We start from the raw sequence: 27,069 nt of genomic DNA, 5'->3' as shown, positions 1-27,069 counted from the left end.
AGGCGTCGAGCCCTTCCCGCCGGCACGGCCTGGCCATGGGCCGGGCGGGGGGCACAGGCGGCCGGCACCACAGAGCCGTGCCCGCGGTGCCCGGCCGAAGCGGAGCAAGCGCGGCCAGACACCGCTCCGCGACCGTCACCGGCCGTTGCTCCGCCCGCCCCCCCCCCCCCCCGCGGGCTGAGCGGGACGCAGCTCCCCGCCGCTACGGCTCTCGCCCGCCGGCGTGTCCGCGGAGGGGGCGGGGCCTGCCGGGCGGGCTGCAGCCAATGGCGGCGGCGGCGGCGGGAGGGAGGGAGAGTGGGGCGCGCGGCCCGCGTCAGAAGCCCGTCCGCCTGCCGGGCGGGGGTCGCGGGGCGGAGTCGCGTGGCGGGCGCTTGGCGCGTCAGCGCGCTCGCAACTGGGCCATGGCGGCAGCGGCCGCGCGGTGGCCCTGGGCCCTGCTCTGCCTGGCGGCGGCCCCGCTGCTCTTCCCTGCGGCGGCTGGTGAGTCGTGAGCCGCGGAGGGGGGGGGACGGCGCTGCGGGTCGCTCTTCAGCAACATGGCGCAGGGGCGAGACCGTGCGCGGGGTGCTGAGGCGGTGGGGCGGTGGCGTCGCCCGCGGGGACGGGGTGCGGCCCGGCGCCGCGGGTCCCTCCTGTCTCGCTGTGGCCGGGGGACGGCGCCTGGAGCCGGGGGAAGGGGAGAGCGGCTCATCGGCACCCGCTGCAGCCGGCACCTGCCCCGCGGGAGCGGGGGGCCGCTGGGCGCGGGGCCGCAGCAGGTGAGGGTCGGAGGCGGCTCCCCCAGCGTCCCCGGGGCGCTGCCAGGAAGGGCCAGCGTCGCCTTCCTGCTGTCGGCCGGTCCTCTTCCCGCTGCGGCTGGCTCGGTGTCCGCCTCCTCCCGACTATCTGTGGAAAGCACCCGCCTGAAACCCCGGTGCCAAGGCCGGCTGCCCGAGGGAGAGGGGCTTAAACAGCTCGGGTAGCCGGGGGCGAGGTCCGGGTGTGCGGCCGGCTTTCCCGCATCCCGCCCGAGGGTGGTGGCGATAGACCCCTCCTCTCACCCCACCGAGGTACGAAGCACAGGTATTTGTGTCGTAGGCTGTCATGCTGGCAGTAGGTAAATACCCCAGGTTGGGGGTGGTTTCAGATGGATAAGACCTGGTATTTCGTTCCCAATGGGTAAAGCCTGACTTTTGGGTTGTTGTATGAGATACCAGAGCAGTCTGCGTATTCCAGGGCTTGTATTCCCTGTGGCTCTGCTAACGTTTTCAATAAGAAGTATGGTACTCAACGAGCTATTGATTTTTATTTTTTTAAAGGCGAGATGTTTACTGGAGAGGAGGATAGTGGTAAAATAATGCCCTGCATTGAAGCTGTGATAACACGTCACTTCTTGATAGGACCAGAGAAGACTAATGAAAAAGACGGCAGCACAAGTGCAGATATTGGCAAATAGTTTTTGATAAATAGATCATGTGCTGTCATGGGCATGGAAAGTACAAAAAATGTAATACTTTAAAGCAGAAGAGTGCAATCACTGAGGCATTTATGGGTGTTTCATTGTTGTGCTGTAGTTCTGATTTCTAATGTGGTACAATTTCAGGAAGAAGACAGTAAAAAGCTAGTAGAGTGTGTATGTAGAGTGTGATGTACTCTAGCCAAATCTTCCATTGATAAACCTACTCATTGCTGAGAGAGCAGATCTTATCAAAGAAAGAAGTGTAGGTATTTCGTAGTGGACATTAATAAAACTGTTAAATGAAACCTGGAAGAGAAAGTGGACATGAGAAAGTAAGGAAGGGACTGAAGGAGATACCATAAGATGTTTCAGAAGAGGCTAACTAGAAAGAGAACTGAGGAATTGTGTTTGGAAAGGATATTGTTAGTAACTTCTATTTCTGACTTCGGCACTAAAGATTACTCTGTGTCAGTTTAATTTGCTGCTAATTCAAGATACCACCAATTGATCATAAAAGGATTTAAATGACTGTAAAGTTTAGTATATTCTTAATTCATTTTTCCACTCTTTGGTTTAATTTACAAGACTTGAAACTTGGCAGTGGAAGTGACTGAAAACTATGGTGAATGTGCATTAGTTCATCATAGGAGGGTTGAGAGCCACTGAAAAACTAGTGGATAAAAAGCCACAGAGTATTAAATAATCTATGTGAAGGATTGTTTAATAAAACATTGCCTAAGGTAATAATGAGCTCAAACTGTAGTGACATACACTGTTGTCACTACAAACATATGCATTGTCACCTAAACCAACATAAATTCTCTTTATAGGTTTGGAGCTCTAAATTCTTGGGTCTCTTTAATGTGGCAGTTAGTGAAAATTTGTGTAATGAAAAGTTCCTGGAACTTACAGTAAAAGAAAAACGTGATTGAGTCGCCAGTATTTCTGTTTGTAACTAAAGCCTATGTTTGTATATGTTTGGTTGTATTTTTTTTTGCTTATGACAATCAGTTTGCTGGGTATCTTTTCATTGTGAGCCTGAATTTTTTTCATGGACTCACAAGAGTCATACAATGGTTTGGGTTGGAAGGGGCCACCCTCCACCACTCTGTTAATGTGCTTGCAACCTGATTCCGGCACTGAAAATAAATGCAACTCTTGCCTTAAGAAAAACTGTCCCTCAAAGTTGATGTTTTAATTGTTACATATTTCTAATACCGTGGCTTTACAACAAGTCTAAGACAGTGTAAAGCAAAGCTTTTCAGTTAAGTGCAGTAATAACTGAAGCTTGAATATGGTGGAGCATAGTAATGGTGAAGTTGAGCTTTGGCACAGATCAGGTGACTGAACGTAGTGCAGGAAAACCCATGTGTAGCCCTCAGAATCAGAAAGATTTTTAAGCCATCTTTGTTGTATCTCAGTCCTTTGCCGTGGTCATAGAAAAGGCGCAAGAAAAATCAAAGGCAACTTTACAGCTGCATTCTTTCATTGTGTTGTAAGCAGGATTTTGGTGCTGTCCTCATTTACTACAGGCATTTTGCTGTGTTGTTCCTAATTATTAATGAAAACATTCACCAGTTGCAAGTCCTGGTTTTTTCTTCTTTTGTCTTCAGAAATGATAGATTTCTTCATTAAAATATAGCTCAATCCTGTAGAAGTTGTTTTAAGTTTAGAATTTTAGAGAGCCTTTTAAGTGAGCTTTTCCCCCCCACCTCCCCACCCCCTCCTCACCCCCCAGTTCCTCAACATTTTCAAGCTGGTACTTTTTTTTTCTGCTTTAAATGCCATTTCAGTAGTGGATAACTTTGGTTTTGGTGGTTGTCCTGGTTCTGGCCAGCCCAGTCCCCAGGCAGCCGGCACAGGTGAGCTGAGTTGCCCAGGGCTGTTTTCCACACCAGGTGACATCATGCCCCTGTAAAAGGGGCTGGTCTGGGAGGGGTGGGTCCGTGCAGCTCCAGGACAGTCCGAGTGGGGTCGGGCCTCAAGGTGATCATCATGTCGGTATAGTGCTCTGTGTTATCACCTCCTCAGGCTGGTGAAGTGCTCTGTGTTATCATTGTGAGTGTGCATTCTATCACGGGCTCTGTTGTTGTTCTCATTTTGTGGTGATCCCCCTTCTCCCAACCTGCAGGGCTTTGTCTGCAACAATGTGACAAGACCCATCAGTGAACAGGGCATATTTTTTCTCATTTTTTGGTAGTTTGTTATATAGTGGGGCCTCTTCAGCGTGTGTCACCTCCTCCTCTGGTGGTATTCCAAAATCTTTGCCTTCTGGCCAGTCTGTGATTGCTTCCAGGATTCCTGGGTTTCCTATTCGAGCCAGCTGCGTGATCAGTGTGACCCACTTGCTCCACGTAGCATCAGTGGCACGGTGCATAGAAGGGGCCTTCCCTTTGAACATGCACCCCAGCACTGGCAGTCGAGGTGCCAGGGGAGCTGGGCTTTGGTTCCAGTCATTTCTGAAGCGGCTCAAACCCCTTCATATGCTGTCAGTATTTCCTTTTCTGGTGGAATGTAACTGGCATCGGATCCTCTGCAGCCCTGACTCCAAAACCCCAGCAGTTGGCTTTGAGTCACCCCTGGTGCTTTCTGCCAGAGACCCTGGGTAGGGCCATTCTCCCTGGCTGTGGGGTAGAGTACATTGCTTATGTCTGGCCCTGTCCAGGTGGGCCTAAGGGCTATTGCGTGGGCTGTCTCCTGTTTGATCTGTTCCAAGGCTTGTTGCTGCTCAGGTCTCCATTGAAAACAGTTGTTCTTGGTTACATGGTAGAGAGGGCTCACAATGAGACTGTAGTTTAGGTTGTGCATTCACCAGAAACCCACAGTGCCTAGGAAAGGTGGTGTCTCCTTTTTGATGGTTGGTGGAGACACAGCTGCTATCTTAGTGATAACGTCCTTTGGGATCTGATGACACCCATCCTGCCATTTTACTCCTAAAAACTGGATTTCTCGAGCAGGTCCCCTGACCTTACTTTGTTTGATGGCAAAACCAGCTTTTAGCAGAATTTGGATTATTTTCTTTAGTTTCTCAAAAACTTCTTCTGCTGTGCTGCCCTGTACAATCACGTCAGCAATATACTGCAAGTGTTCTGGGGCATCACCCTGTTATAATGCAATCTGGATCATTCTGTGGCAGCTGGTGTAAATAGTAGATAAATGATATGAACCACCCAAATAAACTGAAAATATAAGATCTGGCCATGATGTAGATGTTGTGGAAAAGGGGGTGGATAATGTCTGGATTCTGGCCAGGCCAGAGTTAACTTCCCCAGGCAGCCAGCACAGGTGAGTGGAGTTGTCCTGGGCTGTTTCCACACCAGGTGACATCACACCCCCATAGAAGCTGCTGGTCAGGAAGCCAGGCTCCAGGACAGGCCAAGTGAAGGCTGGCATCAGTCAGGCATGGTGTCAGTGGTTGTTCCCCTCTCTGGTATTGTGATAGTAACTGTCCTTATCCCACCTGCAGTGCTCCTTCTATTTCTCCTCTGGGGGAGGGTTGAGTGGGAAGTGAAGCATGATGCTTAGCTGCTGCCTGGGGCTGAGCCAGGACACTGGTGGTGGATTCTTTTGGGCTTTTTAATTGACTGTCTTGTAACAGCTATAGGCTTCCAGATTAAAACATTTGTAAACTGCAGTTATGAAGGAATTCATGCTCAGGATCCCTCTAACTGGTTCAGTCAAAATCTATTTAGTAACTAGGTATTGTGAAACACAATGTTATGTGTGGTATCACTGTACGATGTTGCTTTTATGTTTTATTGGCATGACATGTAGCGCAGACACGCTTGAGCAAAAACTTGTAATCATTAAATGATCCCGTGTGTGAAGTAAAAGCTTTGAAGGAAACCTCTGTCTGTTTTCTAATACACTGGGCAGTGTGGATGAAGATGAGTATCAAGGAGTTGAGCAATTTTATATTGGCCCAGCTTAACTGGATGAAGGAAACACATGGATGGTAGAGGGAACAAAGCAGTATGTTAAAAATGCTGCTTTAAACTTTGATGTTTCGTAACTTAGTGCTTTGGTTCTCATCTGTTTTCCTGCTGATGTGTTTGTCTCTGCTTTTGCTCGATGACTTCCATCTAGTTAGGCAAATCCACTCTTAATCACCTAATGAAACAGTTTACAGTTTTGTTCCAAGTTTTTAAGAAGCCAAAGTTCAGTGAGCAGCTGCGTACACCTCTGTGTCCAAAGGGGTCCTGCTCTGATTTCCACATGTGCCTGACTGGTTCTTGCACTTTTCAGATTCAGTGAGACAATTCAGTTTACAAAGGTTTATTGTCTTTATGGAAGGGGGGTTTTTTGATAGATTTTTTTGTTTGTTTTTCACTATTCTGTTCTCTCTTTCTTAAATTATTTCTCCTGGTTTAATAAATTGGATTGGCAAGCATGAAACTAGTGCAAGTTAAGCAGCAGAAATGTGGCTAGAAGCAGAAGGAAGGGGAGTGAAATCTCCTTCTGGTATCAGTGAGTTTTCAGGGATAATTGGGTGAGATTCCAGCCTACACACTCACACCCACCTTTGGGAAGGAAAATTTGTCGAGGTTAGCTGTGGACCAAATTGCCCTGATAGGCCAAGTGGGCGCTTCTGCTCAGAAGGGATAGTTAAGTACTTTAAGTCTCTTAAATGTTTTTTTTTCTCCCCTCTGCTTTTCCATAGGCTTGTCTTGTTGTTACCATGCAAAGGACAATTTAATGTGCCGTGACGTCTGTGAACAGGTAAGCTTGTGTTAAATTTGGTTTATCCATTGGAGTTAAAAACCGTGCCTTCTCAGTGATGGAGCAAGATTAGGGTTATAAGCAAATGGTTTTCTGTGTGACTACTGTGCCTGAGTCAGGGGGTGTAATATTATTGTTATCGAAATGAGAACGTAAAGGTTTAAACCCCTAGTCGTCTTTCCTTTTGCAATGGAAAGCAGGTTCTGTGGAAGTTGAGGAGAAATAGATACAAATCTGAGGTAGGGATTAAGTCAAGAAGTGGTAAGCATGTTTGGAAAGGGGAGGGATGAAGGTGTTCTAACCAGCGTCTGGATCTTGTTTGTTTCCAAGTTTTAGGGAATTTAAATGTGAGAACTGTTCTTTCTTCCTGTCATTTCTTGTTTCTTAGCTAAGCATCTGACATACTCATGGTGAGATATAGCTTTGAGAATTTAGTAGAAATGTACTTGTTTACTCTCTTTATAAGGTAATAACAAAGAGCTGTTTGTGCTAAATTCAAGCCTGGAAAAATTTTCCCCCGCAACTTGTGTTTTTATTTGTACCTTTGGATAGTATGTTAAACAGCTTTGTTAGTGTATTCACATACATTTGTATACATAGGCATGCATATACATATGTACTGCAGGTCAAGGACAACAGAAAGGACTTCTTCAAATACACTGCAGACAAAACTAAGGCTAGAGGCAATGTAGGCCCTCTTTTGAATGAGGTGGATGTCCTGGTGATTGAGGATAGTAATAAGGCAAAGTTACTGAATCCCTTCTATGCCTCTCTGTACACTGCTGGAGACTGTTTGCAGGAGCCTCAGATGGCTGAAGCCCTGGAGGAAGTCAGGATAAATGATGAGTCTGCCTTGGTTGATGAGGATTGGGTCAGGGATGAATTAAGCCGTCTGGACATCCAAAAATCCATGGGTCCTGTTGGGATGCACCTGAGGGTGCTGAGGGAGCTGGTAGAAGTCATTGCTAGGCCACTATCCATCATCTTCGCTAAATCCTGGGAAGCAGGAGAGGTGCCTGAGGACTGGAGGAAAGCAAATGTTACTCCAGTCTTTGAAAAGGGCAATAAGGAGGACCCAGGTAACTACAGACCAGTCAGTCTTGCTTCCATCCCTGGAAAGGCGATGGAAAGACTTATCCTTGGTGCTGTCTCTAGGCACATCATGGATAAGGGGGGTTGTAAGGAGCAATCAACATGGGTTTTACCAAGGGGAAGTCAAGCCTTTTATGAGGATATAACCAGGTGGATAGATGATGGTAGGGCAGTAGATGTGTTCTACCTTGACCTCAGTAAAGCATTTGACACCATCTCCCACAGCATCATTGTGGCTAAACTGAGGAAGTGTGGTCTGGAAGGTCGAGTAGTGAGGTGGATTGAGAGCTGGTTAAAAGGAAGAAGACAGCGAGTGTTGATCAATGGGACAGAGTCCAGCTGGAGGTCTGTATCTAGTGGAGTCCCTCAGGGGTCGGTACTGGGACCTGTACTATTCAGTATATTCATTGATGACCTGGATGAGGGAACAGAGTGCACAGTCAGTAAGTTTGCTGACAATACAAAACTGGGAGGGGTGGCTGACCCACCAGAGGCCTGTGCTGCCATTCAGCAAGACTTAGACAGGATGGAGAGTTGGGTAGAGCAAGTCTTGCATTTGGGGAAGAACAACCCCAGGTACCAGTATAGGTTGGGGACTGGCCTGTTGGAGAGCACTGTAGGTGAGAGGGACCTGGGGGTCCTGAGGGACAGCAGGATAACCATGAGCCAGCAATGTGCTCTCATGGCCAAGAAGGCCAATGGCATCCTGGGGTGTATTAGAAGGGGTGTGGTTAGTAGGTCAAGAGAGGTCCTTCTCACCCTCTACTCTGCCCTGGTGAGACCACACCTGGAATGTTGTGTCCAGTTCTGGGCCCCTCAGTCCAAGAATGACAGGGAACTCCTTGAAAGAGTCCAGCCAAAATGATAAAGAGAGTGGAACACCTCCCTTATGAGTAAAGGCTGAGGGAGCTGGGCCTCTTTAGCTTGGAGAAGACTGAGGTGTGACCTTATTAATGTTTATAAACATGTAAAGGGTGAGAGTCAGGAGGATGGAGCCAGGCTCTTCACAGCGATGGCCAGCGATAGGACAAGGGGCAACGGGTGCAAGCTGGAGCATAGGAAGTTCCATGTGAATATAAGGAGAAACCTTTTCACTGTGTCTGGGCACTGGCACAGGCTGCCCAGAGAGGTTGTGGAGTCTCCTCCTCTGGAGACATTGAAAACCCACCTGGATACGTTCCTGTGTGATTTAGTCTGGGTGATCCTGCTCTGGCAGGCAGGTTGGACTAGATGATCTTTGAAGATCCCTTCCAACTCCTAATGTTCTCTGATTCTGTGATACAGAATTTTTTATATTGCATTTGTGTCCTTGCATCGTACCTGCACCCCTTTGGGGCAGGCTATTCAAGCACTAAACCTGGTTATGATTAAGTTCATATTTAACTGTGATTGTACGAACAAAACTTCTAGTTTAAATTGCACTTCCCCCTCTCTGGTACATGTATAGAACACAACCAAATCCCTTTCAGCTCTCAGGTTAGTAGGCCAAACAGGGAAAAGTCTTGCAGTTTCTTTTGCATAAGATATGCTAGAAAGGCTGCAAGAATTATAGGAACTGAGAGAATAACTTTATCTCTTTGAATACAGATAAGCAAAACTGCACATGGTATTATAAACAAAGGTACAGATCTTAGTCTTAAAAATTGTGTTAAAACACTACATGTAAGAGAAAGATACACATTCCTGCATATAAAGAATTTCAATTGGCAAGTTCCGTAGCTGCATTGAGAGGTTTATCATGTGAATTACTTTTAGCCTTAACAAAAGGCCTTTTTACTGTCAAATTCCATCCCATTTCTGTTATACTGGGTTTAATTATTGTTTAGGTTTTTTTGTGGGTTTTATAAGGTATTTTGATCTTGCCTCATCTGGATGATCTCTCTCTACTCAGTCCCTATATTTGTAGTCTTTGTGGTGAGAGGTCTAGGACAACTTTAAAGGAAGACTTGACACTCCTCAAATTCTATAAGGAGCTGTCTTAGTTACATCAAGCTGGCAGCATCGTTTTTTGAGTGCCCCTTGGATGTAGGGCAACAAACTGGCACTGTCTAGGTCTTTCTACTGAGTTTCATGTTCTGTAATTTAACCATTTTGTGCAGAACAATTCAAATGCTTTGTCTTTGAGTTGCTTTTGGAATGTGTTACTTGATATGTAATCCATTATCTTAAAATTTGTAGGATGGAGGTTTACATATGTGGGAGGTGACTAAGGGAACAGAGTTAGCTGAATGATTTGCCTTTTTCCATGTTTCAAAACATCCTTTCTAAAATATTTGCCATGCACTAGTTGCATTGGCTATACCTCCATGCTGTATCATCCTGACATGATAATTTATTTAATAATAATTTAAGAAATATTTCCTCCTAGACTTGGCAGTTTGAGCCATAAAACATTGAAGGTGATTGCCACAGATGGCAGGGGAAGAGAGTGGGCTTGTGCCCCATATTTCTATTTAACTAATGCCTGGGGGATGCTGACAACCAAGGGGCACAGACTGGAGCATGGTCATTAACACAGCCACTTTTTGTGGAGAGGGCCAGCAGGAGGTGCAGATGTATTGCTGTGTGCAGCTGGACAGTCTCTGGCACTGGCTGGACCAACCACATGTGACATGTTTTAAGTCAGTCTTGACCCAAAGGGAGCTTTTCTAGGTGTCCCTACAAGTCTGGGGCTGCAGGGAAGGGATGGTGCCTCTCCTTGAGGCGGTGGCCCTTAAACAGTGGGAGTAGCGCTCGGGTCAGTGTCCTGAACTGTCGGATAAAGCAGCTGAGGATGGAAGCCTCACCTCAGTGTGAACAGGAGCTCTTCACAGAGAACCTGCAGGGGCGATCACCTGAACGGTGCATTGCATGGAAAGAAGGGTGGCTGGGGGCTGTGAGTAGTGGAGATCAGAAGTTTGTGACTGCTGGCAGCAGGAAGTGTCTTGGCCTGTCTTTGGGTATGAGTTTGCAGATTAGGATTGCAGGCCTTAAAACGGGTGGGGACAGACATCAGGGATCCATCTTGGTCTAATCAACTTGTTGTAAATAGTGGTACCAAGAGAGAGGCTTGCTTCTGCAGGAGATGGAGGCAAATGAGACTTGCTGTCTCAGGTGGTTTGGGTTTTAGGAGCTCAGAACTGCAATGTTGGAGAAATTGCAAGGTGTTCTTGACCTTCTGTTACCCATCACGGACACCAGTGATACTGTTGAAGGAAGCTTTGTGTTGGTAAAAGGTGGCTACAGCCCAGGGGTTAGGATGAAGGGCACAGGAGACCTGGTGGTGTTTTTGATTCTGCCAATTAAACAGAAAGGCTTGATTAAGAGTAAGGAGTTCTGCTAACTAGTAATTAAGATGTTTTAAGTAAGCCTTTTGAAAAACAAAACTAACCTTGGCTTACAGATTTGCCTTGACAACAGGATTCAAACATTCTAATTACTTTACATTCTTAGTAAGTATTATTCCAAGCTTAGCTTCAGTATCATCTCCTTTTCATGATTATTTGATTGAGTCTGCCAGGTACTGTAGCAAGGAGTAAGTGGGCTTATTTGTCCTTAATAGACATTTTTTCCACTGCTTGTCACTGGCCTCCACCTGGACATAGAGCCATTGACCACCACCCTTTGTCTACATTGTTTCAGCCAGTTACTTTCCCACTGGATGGTCACCAACTGAACACAACCGATAAAGTGTGTTCTTCCAGGAAAATTGCTGCCACCGTTTCCAATGATTTTATGTCTTATGTACATGACAGTGGCAGGACTGTGCCCTAGTGGACAATGCCATCTTCCATGTTTGTCCTTAGCAATGTTTCCCCTTATCTTATGCCCTATCTGTTGTGTATCTTTGCATTGTCTGGGTCCATTAAAGCCAAATGGGCACCCTCTGGCTTGCCATTATCTTGCTACTAAACAGCTGAATAGTGGCTTGAATGGCATATTGTTTGTTGAAGGAATTCCAAGGCTGGGGACAGGTATTGGTTGGTTGAATTATGCAGCACTGCCCCTTTAGTCTCCTTGTACAGGACAACTGCAGTTTGAGCTATCTGCACAGCTCCCCATGGGTTGTCTGTGCTGAGATGGGGTCTCAAGGCAGTCGAAGGCTGAGTTGCTGTACAGCCCTCCATCTAGCCAATGGGCTAGACATTGCCAAAACCTGTTTGTGGAAGTCTGAGCCAGACGATCCTTACACACGCTATATGACGTCATGCTCAGTATGTAACTTGGGGGACACTTGCCAGGGACACACCCACAGCTCGGGAACTAGCTGGGCATCAGTCAGCATTTGTGCTGTGCATCACTTGTTTTGTGTGTTATTATTGTTTCTGTTTTATGAATAACCTGCCTTTTTTCCCCTATTAAACTGTCTTTATTTCAATTTAGGAGTTTTTTCCTTTTTCCCCCCCAGTTCTCTCCCCCATCCTCCTGGAGGGGGGCCGGGGTGAGCAAATAGCTGTGTGGTTGTTTTAGCTGCCAGCTGGGTTAAAGCAGAACACATGGCTTCTGTGAGAATTTCTTCCACAGTCTTCCTGTGGGATGAGGTTAGACTGAACAGCCTGTAATTCCTCAGTTTATCCTTTTTACCTTTCCAGTGGGTGTGATGTTTGTCAGTCGTTGGGAACCTCATTCAGTCACCATGATCTTTCAAAAATATGGTAGTAAAGCTGCCATGCAATGATAATGACTAGATTCTCCACATGCTCAGTTGCTGCTCATCCGGACTAAGAAACTTCTGGATGTTCAGTTTGCTTATGTGTCACTTAATTTGATCTTGATCTGCTGTGGGTAGTATTCATTGCCCTGTTAGTTTTGGTAGTCTCTTTAACTAGTCTGGGTTTTATTTGTCTTAGAGCCCCAAACAAGTAATTTTTGTGGAGCACTTTTTTTTTTCAGAAGTTTAGTTGCTTAAGGTCATGAAATGTTGTAGAAGGTTAATTAAGTAAATATAGTTGTATAGTGTTTAGATAAGTGGGGAGAAATCTGCATATGTTTTTCATGTTGTCTGTTCAATAGAAACTTTTTGATTAAGTGTTTGAGGGGGAAATTCTCATTAACTTCTAAATATACAAATTCCTTCATAAAAAGTAGAACAGATTTGAAAAACTATAGATATATAAAAGAAAATCTTAACTTTAAATTGTTTGTTTTAACTGTCAGCCAAAGTTGTTGAAGGGTCAGTAATAATGCAACTAGAAACAATGAAATAAACGGAAAAAAGGATGCAAAGTGTCCTTACATTCTGTATGTTTTAACGTGTGCTTTGTTTCTAACAGATTTTGTCTTCTAAGAGTGATTCGCGTTTGAAGCACTTACTGCAGAGAGCACCTGAATATTGTCCAGAATCAATGGTAAGGCTTGCTAGTCTCTAATACAAGAAAACAAAACAACTAATATTAACTAAGTTTTGCTTCTAAAAATAAGGGTTTGAAATTACTTGGTTTTATTTACTCGCTGAATTTTCAGCTAGTGGAACATGTGTATATGTCTTCAAGCTTTTGCTTCCTTGTTATGAAGACTAGAGAATTCTTAAGAGATTTGATCCTCAAAGTAGGATTTATTTTTTTTTTAAAAAAAATCATCATATACAACACTGCTTGAAATAAGATGGGACTTGACAATTTTGCTAGGTGTCCAGGTTGCATAAGCTGTGAAATGCAATGAAAATCTGACCTATGTTGTAAAAAGTTGCACTGTGTGATTGTCACTTGGATGTTGATGGTAGAGACTTAAATTAGACCATGTGTTCTCTCTTGTGTATGGGACAAAGCTCTGAGGTCTTGGTTGGACTAAGGCAAGGAGACCCTTGTAGGTGCTTTGAATGGTTTATAGCCATATATGACAAACTGAAGCAATGCTTTTACTAGATAGATAAGATTGTGGCTTTCTAAAAATTCTCCAGTGTATCACCAAAAAAAAATTAAGAATGTAGTCTTGGAGGTGATCTAATCAGGCTAAGCTCTGTTTAATTTGTCTATCCCAGTCTTGTTCTTGGCAGAAACTGTCAGAACGGTCAGCTGCCTTGTGATTTTTGTTACTTCTAAACAGCATAAATACTGTTTCCAGCTAGCCTAGAACTCAGTTCAAACGGTCAATGTGTAGGAGTAGTAAATCTGAGAATAGTGTTTTATAAGCAGTCGTGCAAGTGTGTGTTTGCTTATAGATTCTTTTCTCCTATATGTCAAAAGTATGTTTTTCCAGTGTTTTCTTTTCGTGGATCATCAGCTCTAAGGTCTTGGAAAGTTGTAGACAGCTGATGGAGTGAGTTAAACCTGTGGCATGAAAACATTTTGAAAGTGCTGAATACTGTTTGGTTTGGTACTGGTTTTCTTTGTCTTTTATATCTTGATAGGAAGAGTGGGATCTGTCTGTGTAGGAGAGGAGTGTGCTTTCAGAAGACAGGAGTGGAGAGTATCTGAAAGGGGGAAAATTACTGACACAATGATTTTTTTAACTCCCAATTACTAGCTTTATGAATTGGAAGCCTGCTGTCTAGTCTGTATCAAAAATAAGTGTCACTGATCTGGTAATACAAACTTTTAAAAAGACATCTAGATATAAACCAGTTCGGCTTAATACTGGATTTGCTGTTTTCAGATACTACTTGTCTTTGTTAGAGAGGTGCTTTAGTTGCCTTCTATAGATAGGCAGTTATGAGTTTAATCAGATGGTCTATTTTCTGGAGCACTAGTTACAGACATTGTGTCTGTAACTCTTTCAGGTAGTATGATAAAAAGGGTATTGCCTGCTATTAAGTAATACAGGAACTGCCAATACAAGAGGTGACTTTATCTTACCTCATAGAATCATTTAGGTTGGAAAAGACCCTTAAGATCTTAGAATCAGAGAATGGTCGGGACTGGAAGGGACCCCAATGATCACACAGGTCCAACCCCCCTGCCACAGGCAGGGCCCCATCCAACCTGGCCTTGAACACCTCCAGGGATGGGGTGTCCACCACCTCTCTGGGCAGCCTGTTCCAGCACCTTATCACTCTTTCTGTAAAGAATTTCCCCCTAATATCTAATCTAAACCTTCCTTCCTTTAGCTTTAATCCATTCCCCCTTTTCCTGCCATTGTCTACCCTTTTAAAAAGTTGATTCCCCTCCTGTTTGTATGCTCCCTACAGGTACTGGAAGGCTGCAATGAGGTCCCCCCGCAGCCTTCTCTAGGCCTAACAAGGTCAGTTCCCTCAGCCCTCTAATCAGCTTTGTGGCCTCCTCTGAACCCTCTCCAACAGTTCCACATCTTTCTTGTATTGGGGGCCCCAGATTTTGACACAGGACTCCAGATGGGGCCTCACGAGGGCAGAGTAGAGAGGGACAATCACCTCCCTGTCCCTGCTGGCCACTCCTCTCCTGATGGAGCCCAGGATACCATTGGCCCTACGAGCTGCAAGAGCACACTGCTGGCTCATGTGAAGTTTCTCATCCACCACAATCCCCAAGTCCTTCTCATCAGGGCTACTCTCAAGGAGCTCTTCCCCAGTCAGTATCTGTGTCTGGGATTCTTCCGGCCCAAGTGCAACACCTTACACTTGGCAGTGTAGAACCTCATTAGGTTCACCTGGGCCCACCTTTCCAGCCTGTCAAGATCCCTCTGGATGGCTTCCTTTCCTTCTATTGTGTCAACCACAACACTCAGCTTGGTGTCATCCGCAAACTTCTGGAGGCCAGGAGCCCACAGAAGCTGCTCTGTCACTGCCCTTCTCAGCTGGACGGGGGTGAAAATTATGAAAAGCTCATGGATTGAGATCAGGACAGGGAGATCATTCAGCAGCTGCCATCACAGGCAAAACAGACTCTACTTCAGAAAAAATAACTGAATTTATTACCAGTCAAATCAGAGTAGGATAATGAGAAATAAACCCAAATCTAAAAACACCTTTTCCCCATCCCTCCCTTCCTCCCAGGCTTAACTTTATTCCTGATATTCTCTACCTCCTCCCTGCCAGCAGCACAGGGTGGACAGGGAGTGGGCGTTGTGGTCAGTTCATCACACATTTTCTGTGCTGCCCCTTTCTCCTCAAGGGGAGGACTCCTCACACTCTTCTTCACCTACTTCATGTGTGGGATCCCTCCCATGGGAGACAGTCCTCTGTGAACATCTCCAACATGAGTCCTTCCCACAGCCTGCTGCGCTTCATGATCTACTCTGGCATGTGTTGGTTCTGTGGGGTGCAGACCTTCAGGAACAGGCTGCTCCAGTGTGGGTCCCCTACAGGACCACAAATCCTGCCAGCAAACCTGCTCTGGCATGAGCTTCTCTTTCCATGGGGCCACAGGTCCTGCTAGGAGCCAGCTCCAGCATAGGCTTCCCAGAGCATCCCATTCTCCTTTAGGTGCATCCATTGGCTCTGTCATGGGGCCCTACACAGGCTGCAGGTAGATCCGTGCTTCACCATCATCTTCTATGGGGTGCAGGAGGACAGCCTGCCTCACCACGGTCTTCTCCATGGGCTACAGGACAATCTGTGCTCTGGCACTTACAGCTCCTCCTGCTCCTCCTTCACTGACCTTTGTGTCTGCAGAGTTGTTCCTATAACATGTTCTCACTCTTCTCTCCCAGCTGCTGCATTAGTTTTCACCCTTTCTTAAATAACCTTATCACAGAGGCACTGTTGGCATTGGTGATGGGCTCAGCTTTGGCCAGCAGCAGGTATTTGCAGCCTACTGGTATTGATTCTGTGGGGGAAGGTTCTGTCAGCCTCACACAGTCCACCCCTACAGCCTCCCCCCTGTCGCCAGATCTTGCTACATAGACTCAGTGAACTCATTAAGACTTGTCACTTGCCTTCTTATTCTCTGTAGCTTTTTTCCTCTGATTTAATCTAATTAAGGTTTTTCTAGTGCTTGCCTAAAATATATTGAATTCAGTAACATTGTACTAAAATACATGTAGTCTCTCAAAGCTTTACAGTACCCATTGTTTTAAATACTCTACTGTCATCATATTGTCTTGGTGTTGCAAGCCTCCAGTTGCAGGACGTTAAATGTCTGTGATACGGTATATAGCAACTCCTGTAGCTTTTAGTTCTTCAGGTTTCTAGCCCAGCACACCTACTGTGACTATAATATGCACTTGTTTCTGACAGTTGAACTAAGATTCTTATCTTAGATGGAATTCTTCCTCTGCTGCCTAAGCCTCCTTCTCCCAGGACATTGGTAACATTCATTGGGTGGGCAGCATGACCAGCCTGTGGCAGACCAGAGTCTGAACTGAGATTTCTTTTATTCTAGCCCCAGTGTAAAGAATCCTCCATAGTCAGCTTGTCTAGGTGTCTAATTAATAACGGTAATGAGAGTGATGGGAACTGCAATTTTTTTTTCCCCTTTTTTTTGATTCCTGAAAGAAAAAGACAAACATTTGCAGAATTTTTCTGCCTACCTCCATCACCTGCTTAGGTCATATAACAGAAGCTGTACTTAAGAACAGAAGTGCTTTGCAGTCAGGGTGAACACAGCAGATCCATATTGTAACTTTTTCAACTTATACAACTCTTCCTTCCACGTATCTACATTTCTGTGAAGCAACATTTCTCTGGGGTACCTTAAAACTTCTTTGTTTTGTGTGTGGCTGTGTGTAGTGGTTGTGGAGTTTTTTAAGCTGTCGGAAGGGAGTACTGCAACAATAAGATTATACACAGGTCTTAGTCCTAGATAAATCTCTTTTGCTGTCTAAACAGTTGTTACTTAGTTCTTTAAACACTGATTAAGCTAGCTAGCTATCATATTCCAGGTAATCACGGCATGTTCTACACCTAGAAAAATGCTGCTGTTGATTCCATACTCTATATATGGCAGCCTTCTCATTAAAGCAAGTGATACTCAACTTAGATCATATATATCACTTTTTTTAGACATAAGAATTTTCCAATGGGGTGTTTAAAACACAGGGCAAAAAAAGCTTAAAATGCTTGCTCTTATTAAAGCGCTCTTATTCAATAGACTTACTTTCACTTAACTGCATTTTACTTTTCAGGGAGAAGTGTGGGGTTGTATAAATTCTTCTTTGCCAGGTAAGAAATACTTACTGTTGAATTGTGCTGCTTTTTCACAGTGTGCACTTTTTGTTGTTGTGTCTGCTACCTGCACCTATAGATTTCATAAGAATTTAACTTCATTATGGTTCCTTTATAAACTGTATTTGATACCTATTTTCTTCTAGTCTAAACCAGGTTACCTGTGCTTTTTTTAACACCTTTTTTCCCAGTTAGAAAAGTTTCATGTGTTTGTATGAGTAAACATCTGATTCTTCTAAGAAATATGGAAGTTTCATTCCTTTAAAGGTTTTCTGTTATTTTCCATTTCAGTATATCTTAGCTTGATGTATAAAATCATGGATTATTGCAACTTCGCTTTAGATGCAGTATAACTTGGAAAAAAACCTGAGTAACAGGAAAAAAATAAGAACTAGACAATTGAAGAAGCTCATACACTCAGATCAAAACCCAAACTACTTGCTACAGGTGTAATTACAAAATTAAAGCATAAATCACAAGACAGGATTTATGTTAAAAGGACAGATCAAAAATACATTAAATTGGGCTTAACGAGTATTATCTAAAAAACTTTGAGTGAATTTAGCATGCTCTGGTGAGGAAAGAGGGGGCTGTAACAGTTTTATGGCATCTGCTCAGACTCACCACCCTTACCAGCCCAGCTGCAGAGGCAACCTGTTGATTCCAGTGCATGCAGAGAGATTTGCTGTCTTGTATTTTGCTACTTTTCCTTAACCGGTAATATCTTTTGGAGTTGCAGTGCTTCTCTTTCATCTAACACCTGAGAAATTTTTCATTGAAGAAAATACCTAATCTTTACAGAAGTTCAGTAGCTACATACAAAAGAGTGGGAATGCTTTTACCACGAGTGAGAAATACATATTTTGAATGCTAAGTCTGTGTAAGCTAGTACGGTGGGTTGACCCTGGCTGGAGGCCAGGTGCCCACAGGAGCTGCTCTGTCACTGCCCTTCTCAGCTGAACAGGAGAGAGAAAATATAATGAAAAGCTTGTGGATTGAGATCAGGACAGGGAGATCATTCAGCAGCTGCCATCACAGGCAAAACAGACTCAACTTCAGAAAAAATTACTGAATTTATTACCAGTCAAATCAGAGTAGGATAATGAGAAATAAACCCAAATCTAAAAACATCTTTCCCCCATCCCTCCCTCCCTCCTAGGATTAACTTTATTCCTGATGTTCTCTACCTCCTCCCTGCCAGCAGCACAGGGGGGACAGGAAGTGGGGGTTGTGGTCAGTTTATCACACTTTTTCTGTGCTGCTCCTTCCTTCTCAAGGGGAGGACTCCTCACACTCTTCACCTATTTCATGTGTGGGATCCCTCCCATGGGAGACAGTCCTTCATGAATATCTCCAGTGTGGGCTGCAGTTCTTAACGAACTGCTGTGGCATGTGTCCGTTCTGTGGGGTGCAGACCTTCAGGAACAGGCTGCTCCAGTGTGGGTCCCCTACAGGACCACAAATCCTGCCAGCAAACCTGCTCTGGCATGAGCTTCTCTTTCCATGGGGCCACAGGTCCTGCCAGGAGCCAGCTCCAGCATAGGCTTCCCAGAGCATCCCATTCTCCTTTAGGTGCATCCATTGGCTCTGTCATGGGGCCCTACACAGGCTGCGGGTAGATCTGTGCTTCACCATCCTCTTTTATGGGGTACAGGAGGACAGCCTGCCTCACCATGGTCTTCTCCATGGGCTACAGGACAATCTGTGCTCTGGCATCTGGAGCACTTGTACATGTGAGAGTGTAACCAGCATGCATGGAGCTCTGCCTGGAGTTGGATGATAAGCCAGCTGAGAACAGCCCGTGTTTGTATGTTACATAGTGTGGGCATGTCAACACTTCAGTGAGCTGTCTAGCCTGGGCAATGTTGTAGGCATCAGCTATAGACTGCTGTAGTAGTAGCATGAGGCCACCTTCATAAAACTGGAAGAAGTCTCATGTTCACAGGCTCATGGGCAACTATAATCACTCTGATTATCTTTAGAAGGGGTACACAGGAAGGCATACGCTGTCTACTTGGAAGAATCCCATGGGATACAGCCCTGGAGAGAAGAGGGGTCCAAGAGAGCTGGTTGATTTTCACGGATCACCTGATCCAAGCTCACACTATGCATGATGAAGTTTGAAAAGTCACAGCATATCTGGAGTTAATCCTGGAGATATCTGAAGGGCAACCAGAAAACTGCCCCACTTAAGGAAAATGAGGGCCTGCTGCTGAAGGGGGCAGAAAACATGGTGACAAATTACATTTAAAAGGCCATGGCCTTCTTTGCCTTTACCAGTAAGATGAGCCTTCGGGAATGCCAGATCCCTGAGATCAGTTTTAAAGTCCAGAGCAAGGAAGACTTGAGCTTGATGGAGGAGGATCAGGTGAGGTAATATTTAAGCAAACTCAATACATGTCTTTGGGGTCTGTTGGATACCCTGACGAATGGTGAGGGAACTAGCTCATGTCATTGCAAGGTCACTCAATAATATTTGAAAGGTCACAGCTAAAGGGCAAGGAGGACCTGGAAAACTCTTGGCTGCTCAGTCTCATCTCAAACACTGGGAAGGTAATGGAGCAGATCTTCCTGCAAACCATTTGCAGACACATCAAGGACAAGAAGGTGATTGATTGTAGTCACCATGGATTTAGGATTCATCCTTAGCCAACCTGATAAACCCTTTGTGGTGAGATGACTGACTTCTTAGATGGGTGTTGTCTAGCTCAAATTCAGTAAGGCTTTCAGCACTGTTTTTTATAGCATCCATTTAGACAAACTGATGAAGTGTGGACTGGGTCACTGAACACTGGAGGTGGATTGAAAACCAGATGAACTTCTGGGCTCAAAGGTTTGTTATTAATGGCACAGAGTCCATCTGGAGGCCAGTATCCCAGGGTTTGATGCTGTGTGTAGTCCTAGTTAAAATCTTCATTAAAGATGGGACAGAGTGCACCCTCCACTGTATTTGCAGATGATACAAAACTGGTAGGTTGCTAGACCCAATAGTTGTGCTGCCATTCACAGGGATCTGGACAAAATAGAGAAATAGGCAGACAGGAACCTCATGAAGGAAATTTGGAAAAGGAAATGCAAAGTCCTTGCACCCTCAGAAGGCCCCATGCTCCACAGTAGGCCTGACCAGCTGAAAAGCAGCTTTGTAGAAATGTACCTGGGGATCCTCATGGACAGCAGGTGGAACATGCTACAGCAGTGTTCTCTTGTAGCAAATGTGGCCAACAGCATCCAGGCTGCATTAGAGAGAGTGTTGCCAGCAGATCAAGGGCAACGATCCCTCCCCTTTACTCAGTATTGATGAGACTGCATCAGGGATACTGTGTCCAGTTCTGGGTGCTTCGGTTCATGGGAGGTATGAACACACATGAGCAAGTCCAGCAAAGAGACACTTCAAGATTATTAAGAGACTAGAACACATGTGAGGATAGGCTGAAAGAGCTGGGATTGGTCACCATTGTGAAGAAGAGAAAGCTGAGGGGGGCTGGGTCCTATCAGTATGTATAATTATCTGGTGGAAGGGTGTAAAGAAGATGGAGCCATGCTCTTCGCAGTGGTATTCAGTGGCAGGACAAGAGGCAGTGAGCACAGATTGAACAACAGCAAGTTCTGTTTAAACAGAAGAAAAAACTTTTTTACTGTAAGGATGATTGAACAGTGGATGAGGATGCACAGTGTGATTTTTGTGCTCCATCTGTGGAGATACTCAAATCTTTATTGCGCGTGGTCCTGGGCAGTCTGGTCTAGCTGACCTTGCTTTGAGCAGGGAGGTTGCACTGAACCTCCAGAGGTTCCTTCCAATCACAGTGATTTTGTGGTTTTCTTTCTGATTTGTATCCCCTTTGACTACAGAAATACAGGAAGTGTTTCATAACAGTTTATTAGAATAGGGCCACAACTGAGTTGTGGGTGGATTGGCATCTTTGATTTTTTTCATAGTACAACACACACGCATGTGCTTGCACGCTCTCTCTTGTAGAATGTTCCTGAAATGTAGAGCGCTTTTCTCATCACAACATGAAGGTATCAGAGATGACCTTCTAATTTTTAATTTTTATGCAGCTGCTTACTTCTGTTTCTGACCTCAATACCCTTGTGGAGACTGCAGTAAAATGTTTACAGTGAGGAAATAATCTGTGTGTTGTAAGTCCATCTCACTAATGTGATGGGGCTTCTGGAAAATTTGAGATGTTTGACAAGAGCCTGTGTTATGCAACTAGATGATCTTTCATAGTTCAGGGATCTGTATTGTACTTTTATCAGTTAATTTGGTAAATAATCAGAATGATGGACTCTGGTCTATTAATTATTAACTGAAGGTATATTTTTGTCTAGAAGTGCGTGCATTTTAATTACCTTGACTACAAAATTAACTTAATTTGTTGTATTAAAATTGCAGTTCAGTGGTTTTGACGCTGTAACATCAGGTTTTTTTTCTTTGCAAGCTTGTCTGCTACTCATGGGAGACTTGCCCTGGGGAGAGGGTCACTTGCCAAGGAAGCGCTAACTGTGGCTGAAGCTTATCAGCATTCTTAATTTGGCATGTATTTGCAGCTTGCATCATTCTTTCAGCACAATTTAGTTCTAGTAAAAGTATGCCTGAAAACCACAGGTTCTGTATTGCACAAAATGTGGATGCCTAATTATTCAGTGATGGTTCACTGGTGGCTGTTCAGTGGTGACACCGCCCCAAAAATGTACAGCTGTATTTATCACGTGTTTGTCCTGGATGTAGGTGGCTATTGCAGCAGAGACTTCTGAAAATCTTGTTTTCCTGTTGCACATGATATTTCTTTTATGGTTTTTAGATTGCTTATTCCTTCCAATGTTGATAAATATTCTAGCAAACAATATTGGTCATATTGAAAGCAGTCTGTGTATGATTCCATAAATGAGAGTTATCCAGAAACAACTGATACACTGGTTTGGGCCTAAAATAGCATGTAGTGAGTTGTTGATTTGGCAGTGAACTGTACATATGTAGTTAGACGTATGTCCATGACATGCTTTTGCTTTTGGAATTAATTTAAAACAATGCATCAAATTCCAAATTTTTGAACACTGATTACAATCTACTGATGTGCACACAACAGCTCTCTCTAACACTTGCAAAAAGATGCTCAATCTCTGACAAACTAATTCTGTTACCACAGTTATGGAGTTGTTTGTGGCCTTCACAGCTTCTTTCAATTCATTTGAATTGGATAGGTGAGGTGATACTCTGAACAAATGTAAAGATTTGGACAGTCTACAAAAAGACCAGTGAAAACAGTGTTTTCAGAAGGTTTGGACCATTCAGATACTACCCAGCCACTTCACATTAACAGAACGCAGGCTGAAACCAAAAGCTGGTCTTCACCTTTGTCTCTCTGCTGCCTCCACCTGCTGTGCAGTCTTGCCACCTTGCTTGTGTCAAGCATTAAGGTTTTAATTTGCATTTTAATTTGTAATAATGGCAGTGATTTTTAATTACTTTTTTCCCCAGTGTTCTCATAGTACTTGAATTCGTTGTGGTTTTGCATGGCAAGGTTCTGGTAGAGGAAGGGGGCTGCAGGGGTGGCTGCTGCAAGAAGCAGCCAGAAGCTTCCCCTGGGCCTGACAGAGCAAACACCAGCTGGCAAACACCGTTTTTCCTTTTTATTCCATTTTGAGTCTGTTTTGCCCGTGACACTGATTGTGGAATGATCTCTCCCTGTCCTTACCTCGACTCCTAAGCCTCTCAAAATATATTTTCTCCCCTGTCCAGCTGAAAAGGGGAGTGACAGAGCAGCTTTGGTGGGTGTCTGGACTCCATCCAGGGTCAAACCACCACAGCACTAAACTGTTCTCACTCCTAGCTCTTTCACTTCCATTTTCAAAGCTGGATGTGGCATCAACTTTTCTGAATAGGTATTTCAATGACACTTAAAAGCATTTTTTAAAATTAAGTTTTACTTAGTATTATTTGTACATGACGGTTATAATTTGTGTGTGTCTGAAAATGCTGATTTTTTTTTAAAATATTAATAACCAAAATGGGTGGTTCATTTGAGCTAAATAATTCCACCCTAAGGAAAAAAAAGTGTAACAGATTTGCCAGTACTGCTGGATAGCTGCATAGGTTAAACCTTTTTAATTATCTCTGTCTTTAAAGTTATGTGAGAAATAAGTACAAGAATGCACTTTTCTTTTATTGGATTTCTGATATCTTGAAAATATCAGAAAATATGTATTTGGCAGCTAAGCACCACATAGCCACTCATTCACTGCCCTCACAGTGGAATAAGGGTGAGGATCAGAAGGGTTAAAGTTAGAAAACTTGTGAATTGAGATAAGGACAGTTAAAAAATTAAAGCAATAACTAAACCATCACAGTGTTATGTTGCTTTCATCACAAATCCTAAACATAGACCCATACCAGCTACTTGAAGAAATTTAATTCCGACCCAACCAACATCAGTACAGGAAGCTTGAAGAAAAAGTTAAACCTATTCTCTGTTGGCACAGTTGGTAGAAAAACATGCTTTTTCAAACCAAGAATAGAGTGTGTCTGTAGGAGATAATGTTGGATTTTTCTGTTGGTTTCTGCTGGCTATATTTCAGATTAGATAAATCGTGTTGGCAAACTGTGGTGCTTCCAGTGAACAGGTAAAATAGTTCGCATGAAGCATCTTAAACTCAGTGTATAGAAAGTACTTCATAATTGCCAAGTTCAGTATTTATTAAGGCACAGTAAAAATGTAATCTGTAAATAGGCTTCTTGAATGCAAACAGAATTATCAACTTGAAAAGTGAATGACTGATGGGAAGGGAAAATGATGGCATAGTTCCTCTTTCTACTGTAATGTGTACTGTCATATTTTCAAAGGAGTTTTGAAGAAGTCTGACGGGTGGGTTGGTTTAGGTTGCTGTGAACTAGCTATTGCTGTGGAATGTCGGCAAGCGTGTAAACAGGTAAGGCTTTCTAATTGTTTTTCTGTGGTTAATGTTAAATGTTCCCAGGTTTAAGTCATTTATGTGTTACTGTTTATGAACTTCAGGCTTAATGCAGCTGTTATATCAAAATCAAATTATCACATAAACTCTTTTTTTAAATTGCAAAATATGACTAGTTACTTCCTGGGAAGTAGTACTGGTGATAAATGCCAGCAGCCAAAGTCCAAATACCAAACAAAAGAATTTACATTTTTAAGTGAATTTTCAGTTAAAAAGTACAAGTCTGTGGAGATGAAAACCTAGTTTAAAAATTTTGAGTAGTGGTTCTTGGGGGGCAGGTACATATTTTCTGTTGTGCTGTAGGACTGGGCTGCTCATTGTGACTTGATGAGCCTGAAGAAAAAATGCTAAGACCTTAGGGTTAGTTGTATCTTTTTTTGTACGTTCTGATGCCACATTTAATTATTCAGTAATGAAGAGACAGATTAAAAACTTACTGTGTTTCTAGCTTTGATAACCACAGAAGTTCCAGAGCGGGCAAGCTGGCTGCAGGAGTGTCCTAGCATGACTGCACTTGGCAAATGGAGCTGGTTCCCTTAGTTTTGCTTTGTAAACAGCAAGCATGTGATTATTGCTCTGATGTGTTCTAGTTTGTTGCTTTGTAGTAATTTATTGACTGAACCCATAAGGATTCCAAGGCTGTCTTTTGTTATGCTAAACTTAATTTCTTCAATTATTTTTGTTTGTCACGGACTCTACCAGAAAGTTGATGGTTCAAAGTAACGCTCAGTGGAAGGCAAGGTGTGGCTGTCTCTAAGTCCATCCATCCCTCCCCTCCTTTTTTGTTTCAGTGTAATGTTTACTGATGCAACATTGTGGCTACAGCCTCAAATTGATTTTTGTGCCTCTTCAGAAATGTTTTTGTTCATCGGATGGAAAAAAGTTGGGTTAGGCGTTACTGTATCATTATTTTTGTCAACTGACAATTTTAGGCATAATAGATAAATTCAGCAATGACCTTTATAGATAAACTTTGAAACATTTTGTGATAATTGTTTTTTCCTTTTTTTCTCCAAAATATTTGCTTGTGACCTTACAAGCATCTTCAGAGTCATGATCCTTGTAACTCAGTTCTGGAGCACAAATGTGCCCCTGTCAGGTGGTCTCTTCAGCCAGGTGACAGGAGATAGAACAAGGGGAAATGGCATGAAGCTGTGCCAGGGCAGGTTTAGATTGGATATTAGAAAAAAAAAAAATTTACTGAAAGAGTTGTCAGGGCCTGGAACAGGCTGCCCAGGGAGGTGGTTGAGTTACCTTCCCTGGATGCATTCAAAAAAAGGGTTGATGAGGTACTTAGGGATATGGTTTAGCATAGGATGGGAATGGTTGGACTTGATGATCTTCAAAGGTCTCTTCCAACCTTGTGATTCTACGTTACCTGTGTAATCTTAGTCTTGGACCAGCAGTCTACTGCAAATTGTTGTCATGCAAAAAAAAAAAAAAGAGGTGCTACCTTCACCCAAAGCATATAAAGTATTTGACAATAGGTGAGCAGTGTGTATACAAACTGAGTAGTGTGGAAAATGTGTGAGGAGTAAACAGGATACTTCTTATTTTCTGAAAAGATAGGTGTATCTCTTCCCAGATGCATTTCTTAGCAAAGTTTTAAATTTATTCTTACATTTAAGTGTTTTCCAGACATGATGAAAATACTTCTGTTAATTGCAGTGTCCTATTAAATTCTGTTAATTTAATCTTATGAATGATGTTATATGTCTCATTCTCACAATCAGATGCTGTATTTGATTGCAGACTCTGCTGTCTCAGAATCTGGCTATATTTTGTACTTTAACTGACTCTCGTTGATATGTTTCATATGACCTTCATCTGAACTAAAACATAGACACTTGCCAACATTAGGGATAATGGGAAACATTTGGGTTTTAATTTTTATTCTTGAAACTTCAGGGAGTTTTGGAGACATTTTTAAGGTGATGTGATAGGTCCGCATACAGGATTTGCCCTATTGTTTTCTTAATTCCTGAGGGGAGAAGTGACTCATGTTAGTAGTAATGAAAATTTTGAGTGTGTGTCTTATGAAAAAGAAGTAAGAGGTACTCCACAGAAGATGCGGATCTGCCGTTTGGAGGGAGAGTGTCTGCAACTCAGTTTGACTATAGGAACTGTAGGGCTGTGTGTACAAGAGGGAGGAGAAGGGAAGGAGGCACACAGGTGGTACTGAGCATGCAGAATGCAGAGATTTTCATGCCCAAGTTCTTCCATTTCCTAAATGTTTCCTGTATTCTGCTCTTTGTGGTAGACCTTTCAGAAAAATAAAGTTGATTGGTGTGCTTCCAGTGTCAACTAACTTGATGAAGAAATAGGAGGTTTGTAGTTTCAGTGAAATATAGCATTGATAGTCATGGTTTCCGTGGGGTTTTTTTTTCTTAAAGCTTTAAATGGAATCTTAAGGTTCTTAAAAAGGAACATTTAAATAGATCATGAATACGTAGTTGTCACAATTAATATGGAGGTAGAAAGCTCTTTATTTTGCAACATGCTTTGGTTTTTTTTATTTTCTACTACAAATGGAGAAATTTATCTGTCTTTCAGGCTTCTGCGAAGAATGATGTTTTAAAGGTCTGCAGAAAGGAATATGAGGTATGTGTATATTCATCTGGATATGTCTTGCTAAAAAACAACTGGCTTATAAATTCTATAAAAAGTATCCTGTAGAAGAGGGAAAGTCGAGTCGTCTTATAGTCATGTTTCTGGATATACTGATTTTCATCCAAATGTAAATTACCCCTCTCTAAAGTTTTTTTGAAAAAGTACAATCATTTTCTGTAAAAAGGGCTTGTCTTTTTTATTTAAGACTTGCATATATCTTAATTTGAATGAAGATGCA

At 43.4% G+C, this 27,069-nt stretch overlaps 1 protein-coding gene across 2 annotated transcripts in view; it reads left to right on the top strand.

The window, feature by feature from the left end:
* Positions 1-404: 404 nt before the first annotated feature.
* The window catches only part of RECK (reversion inducing cysteine rich protein with kazal motifs), a gene marked incomplete at its 5' end in the record, with an annotated part of 67,019 nt that continues 40,354 nt past the window's right edge, over positions 405-27,069 (top strand). For both annotated transcript variants that reach the window (XM_084279744.1, XM_084279743.1), the window contains 6 exons: positions 405-483; positions 6,102-6,160; positions 12,505-12,579; positions 17,210-17,246; positions 24,094-24,179; positions 26,775-26,822. In XM_084279744.1, coding sequence (XP_084135870.1) covers positions 405-483; positions 6,102-6,160; positions 12,505-12,579; positions 17,210-17,246; positions 24,094-24,179; positions 26,775-26,822 — 384 coding nt within the window. The remainder of the gene's footprint in view (positions 484-6,101; positions 6,161-12,504; positions 12,580-17,209; positions 17,247-24,093; positions 24,180-26,774; positions 26,823-27,069) is intronic.

This window comes from Gallinula chloropus, assembly GCF_964237585.1.
Source record: "Gallinula chloropus genome assembly, chromosome: 2".
Classification (NCBI taxonomy): Eukaryota; Metazoa; Chordata; class Aves; order Gruiformes; family Rallidae; genus Gallinula; species Gallinula chloropus.
This window is presented reverse-complemented; position numbering and strand designations above follow the sequence as displayed.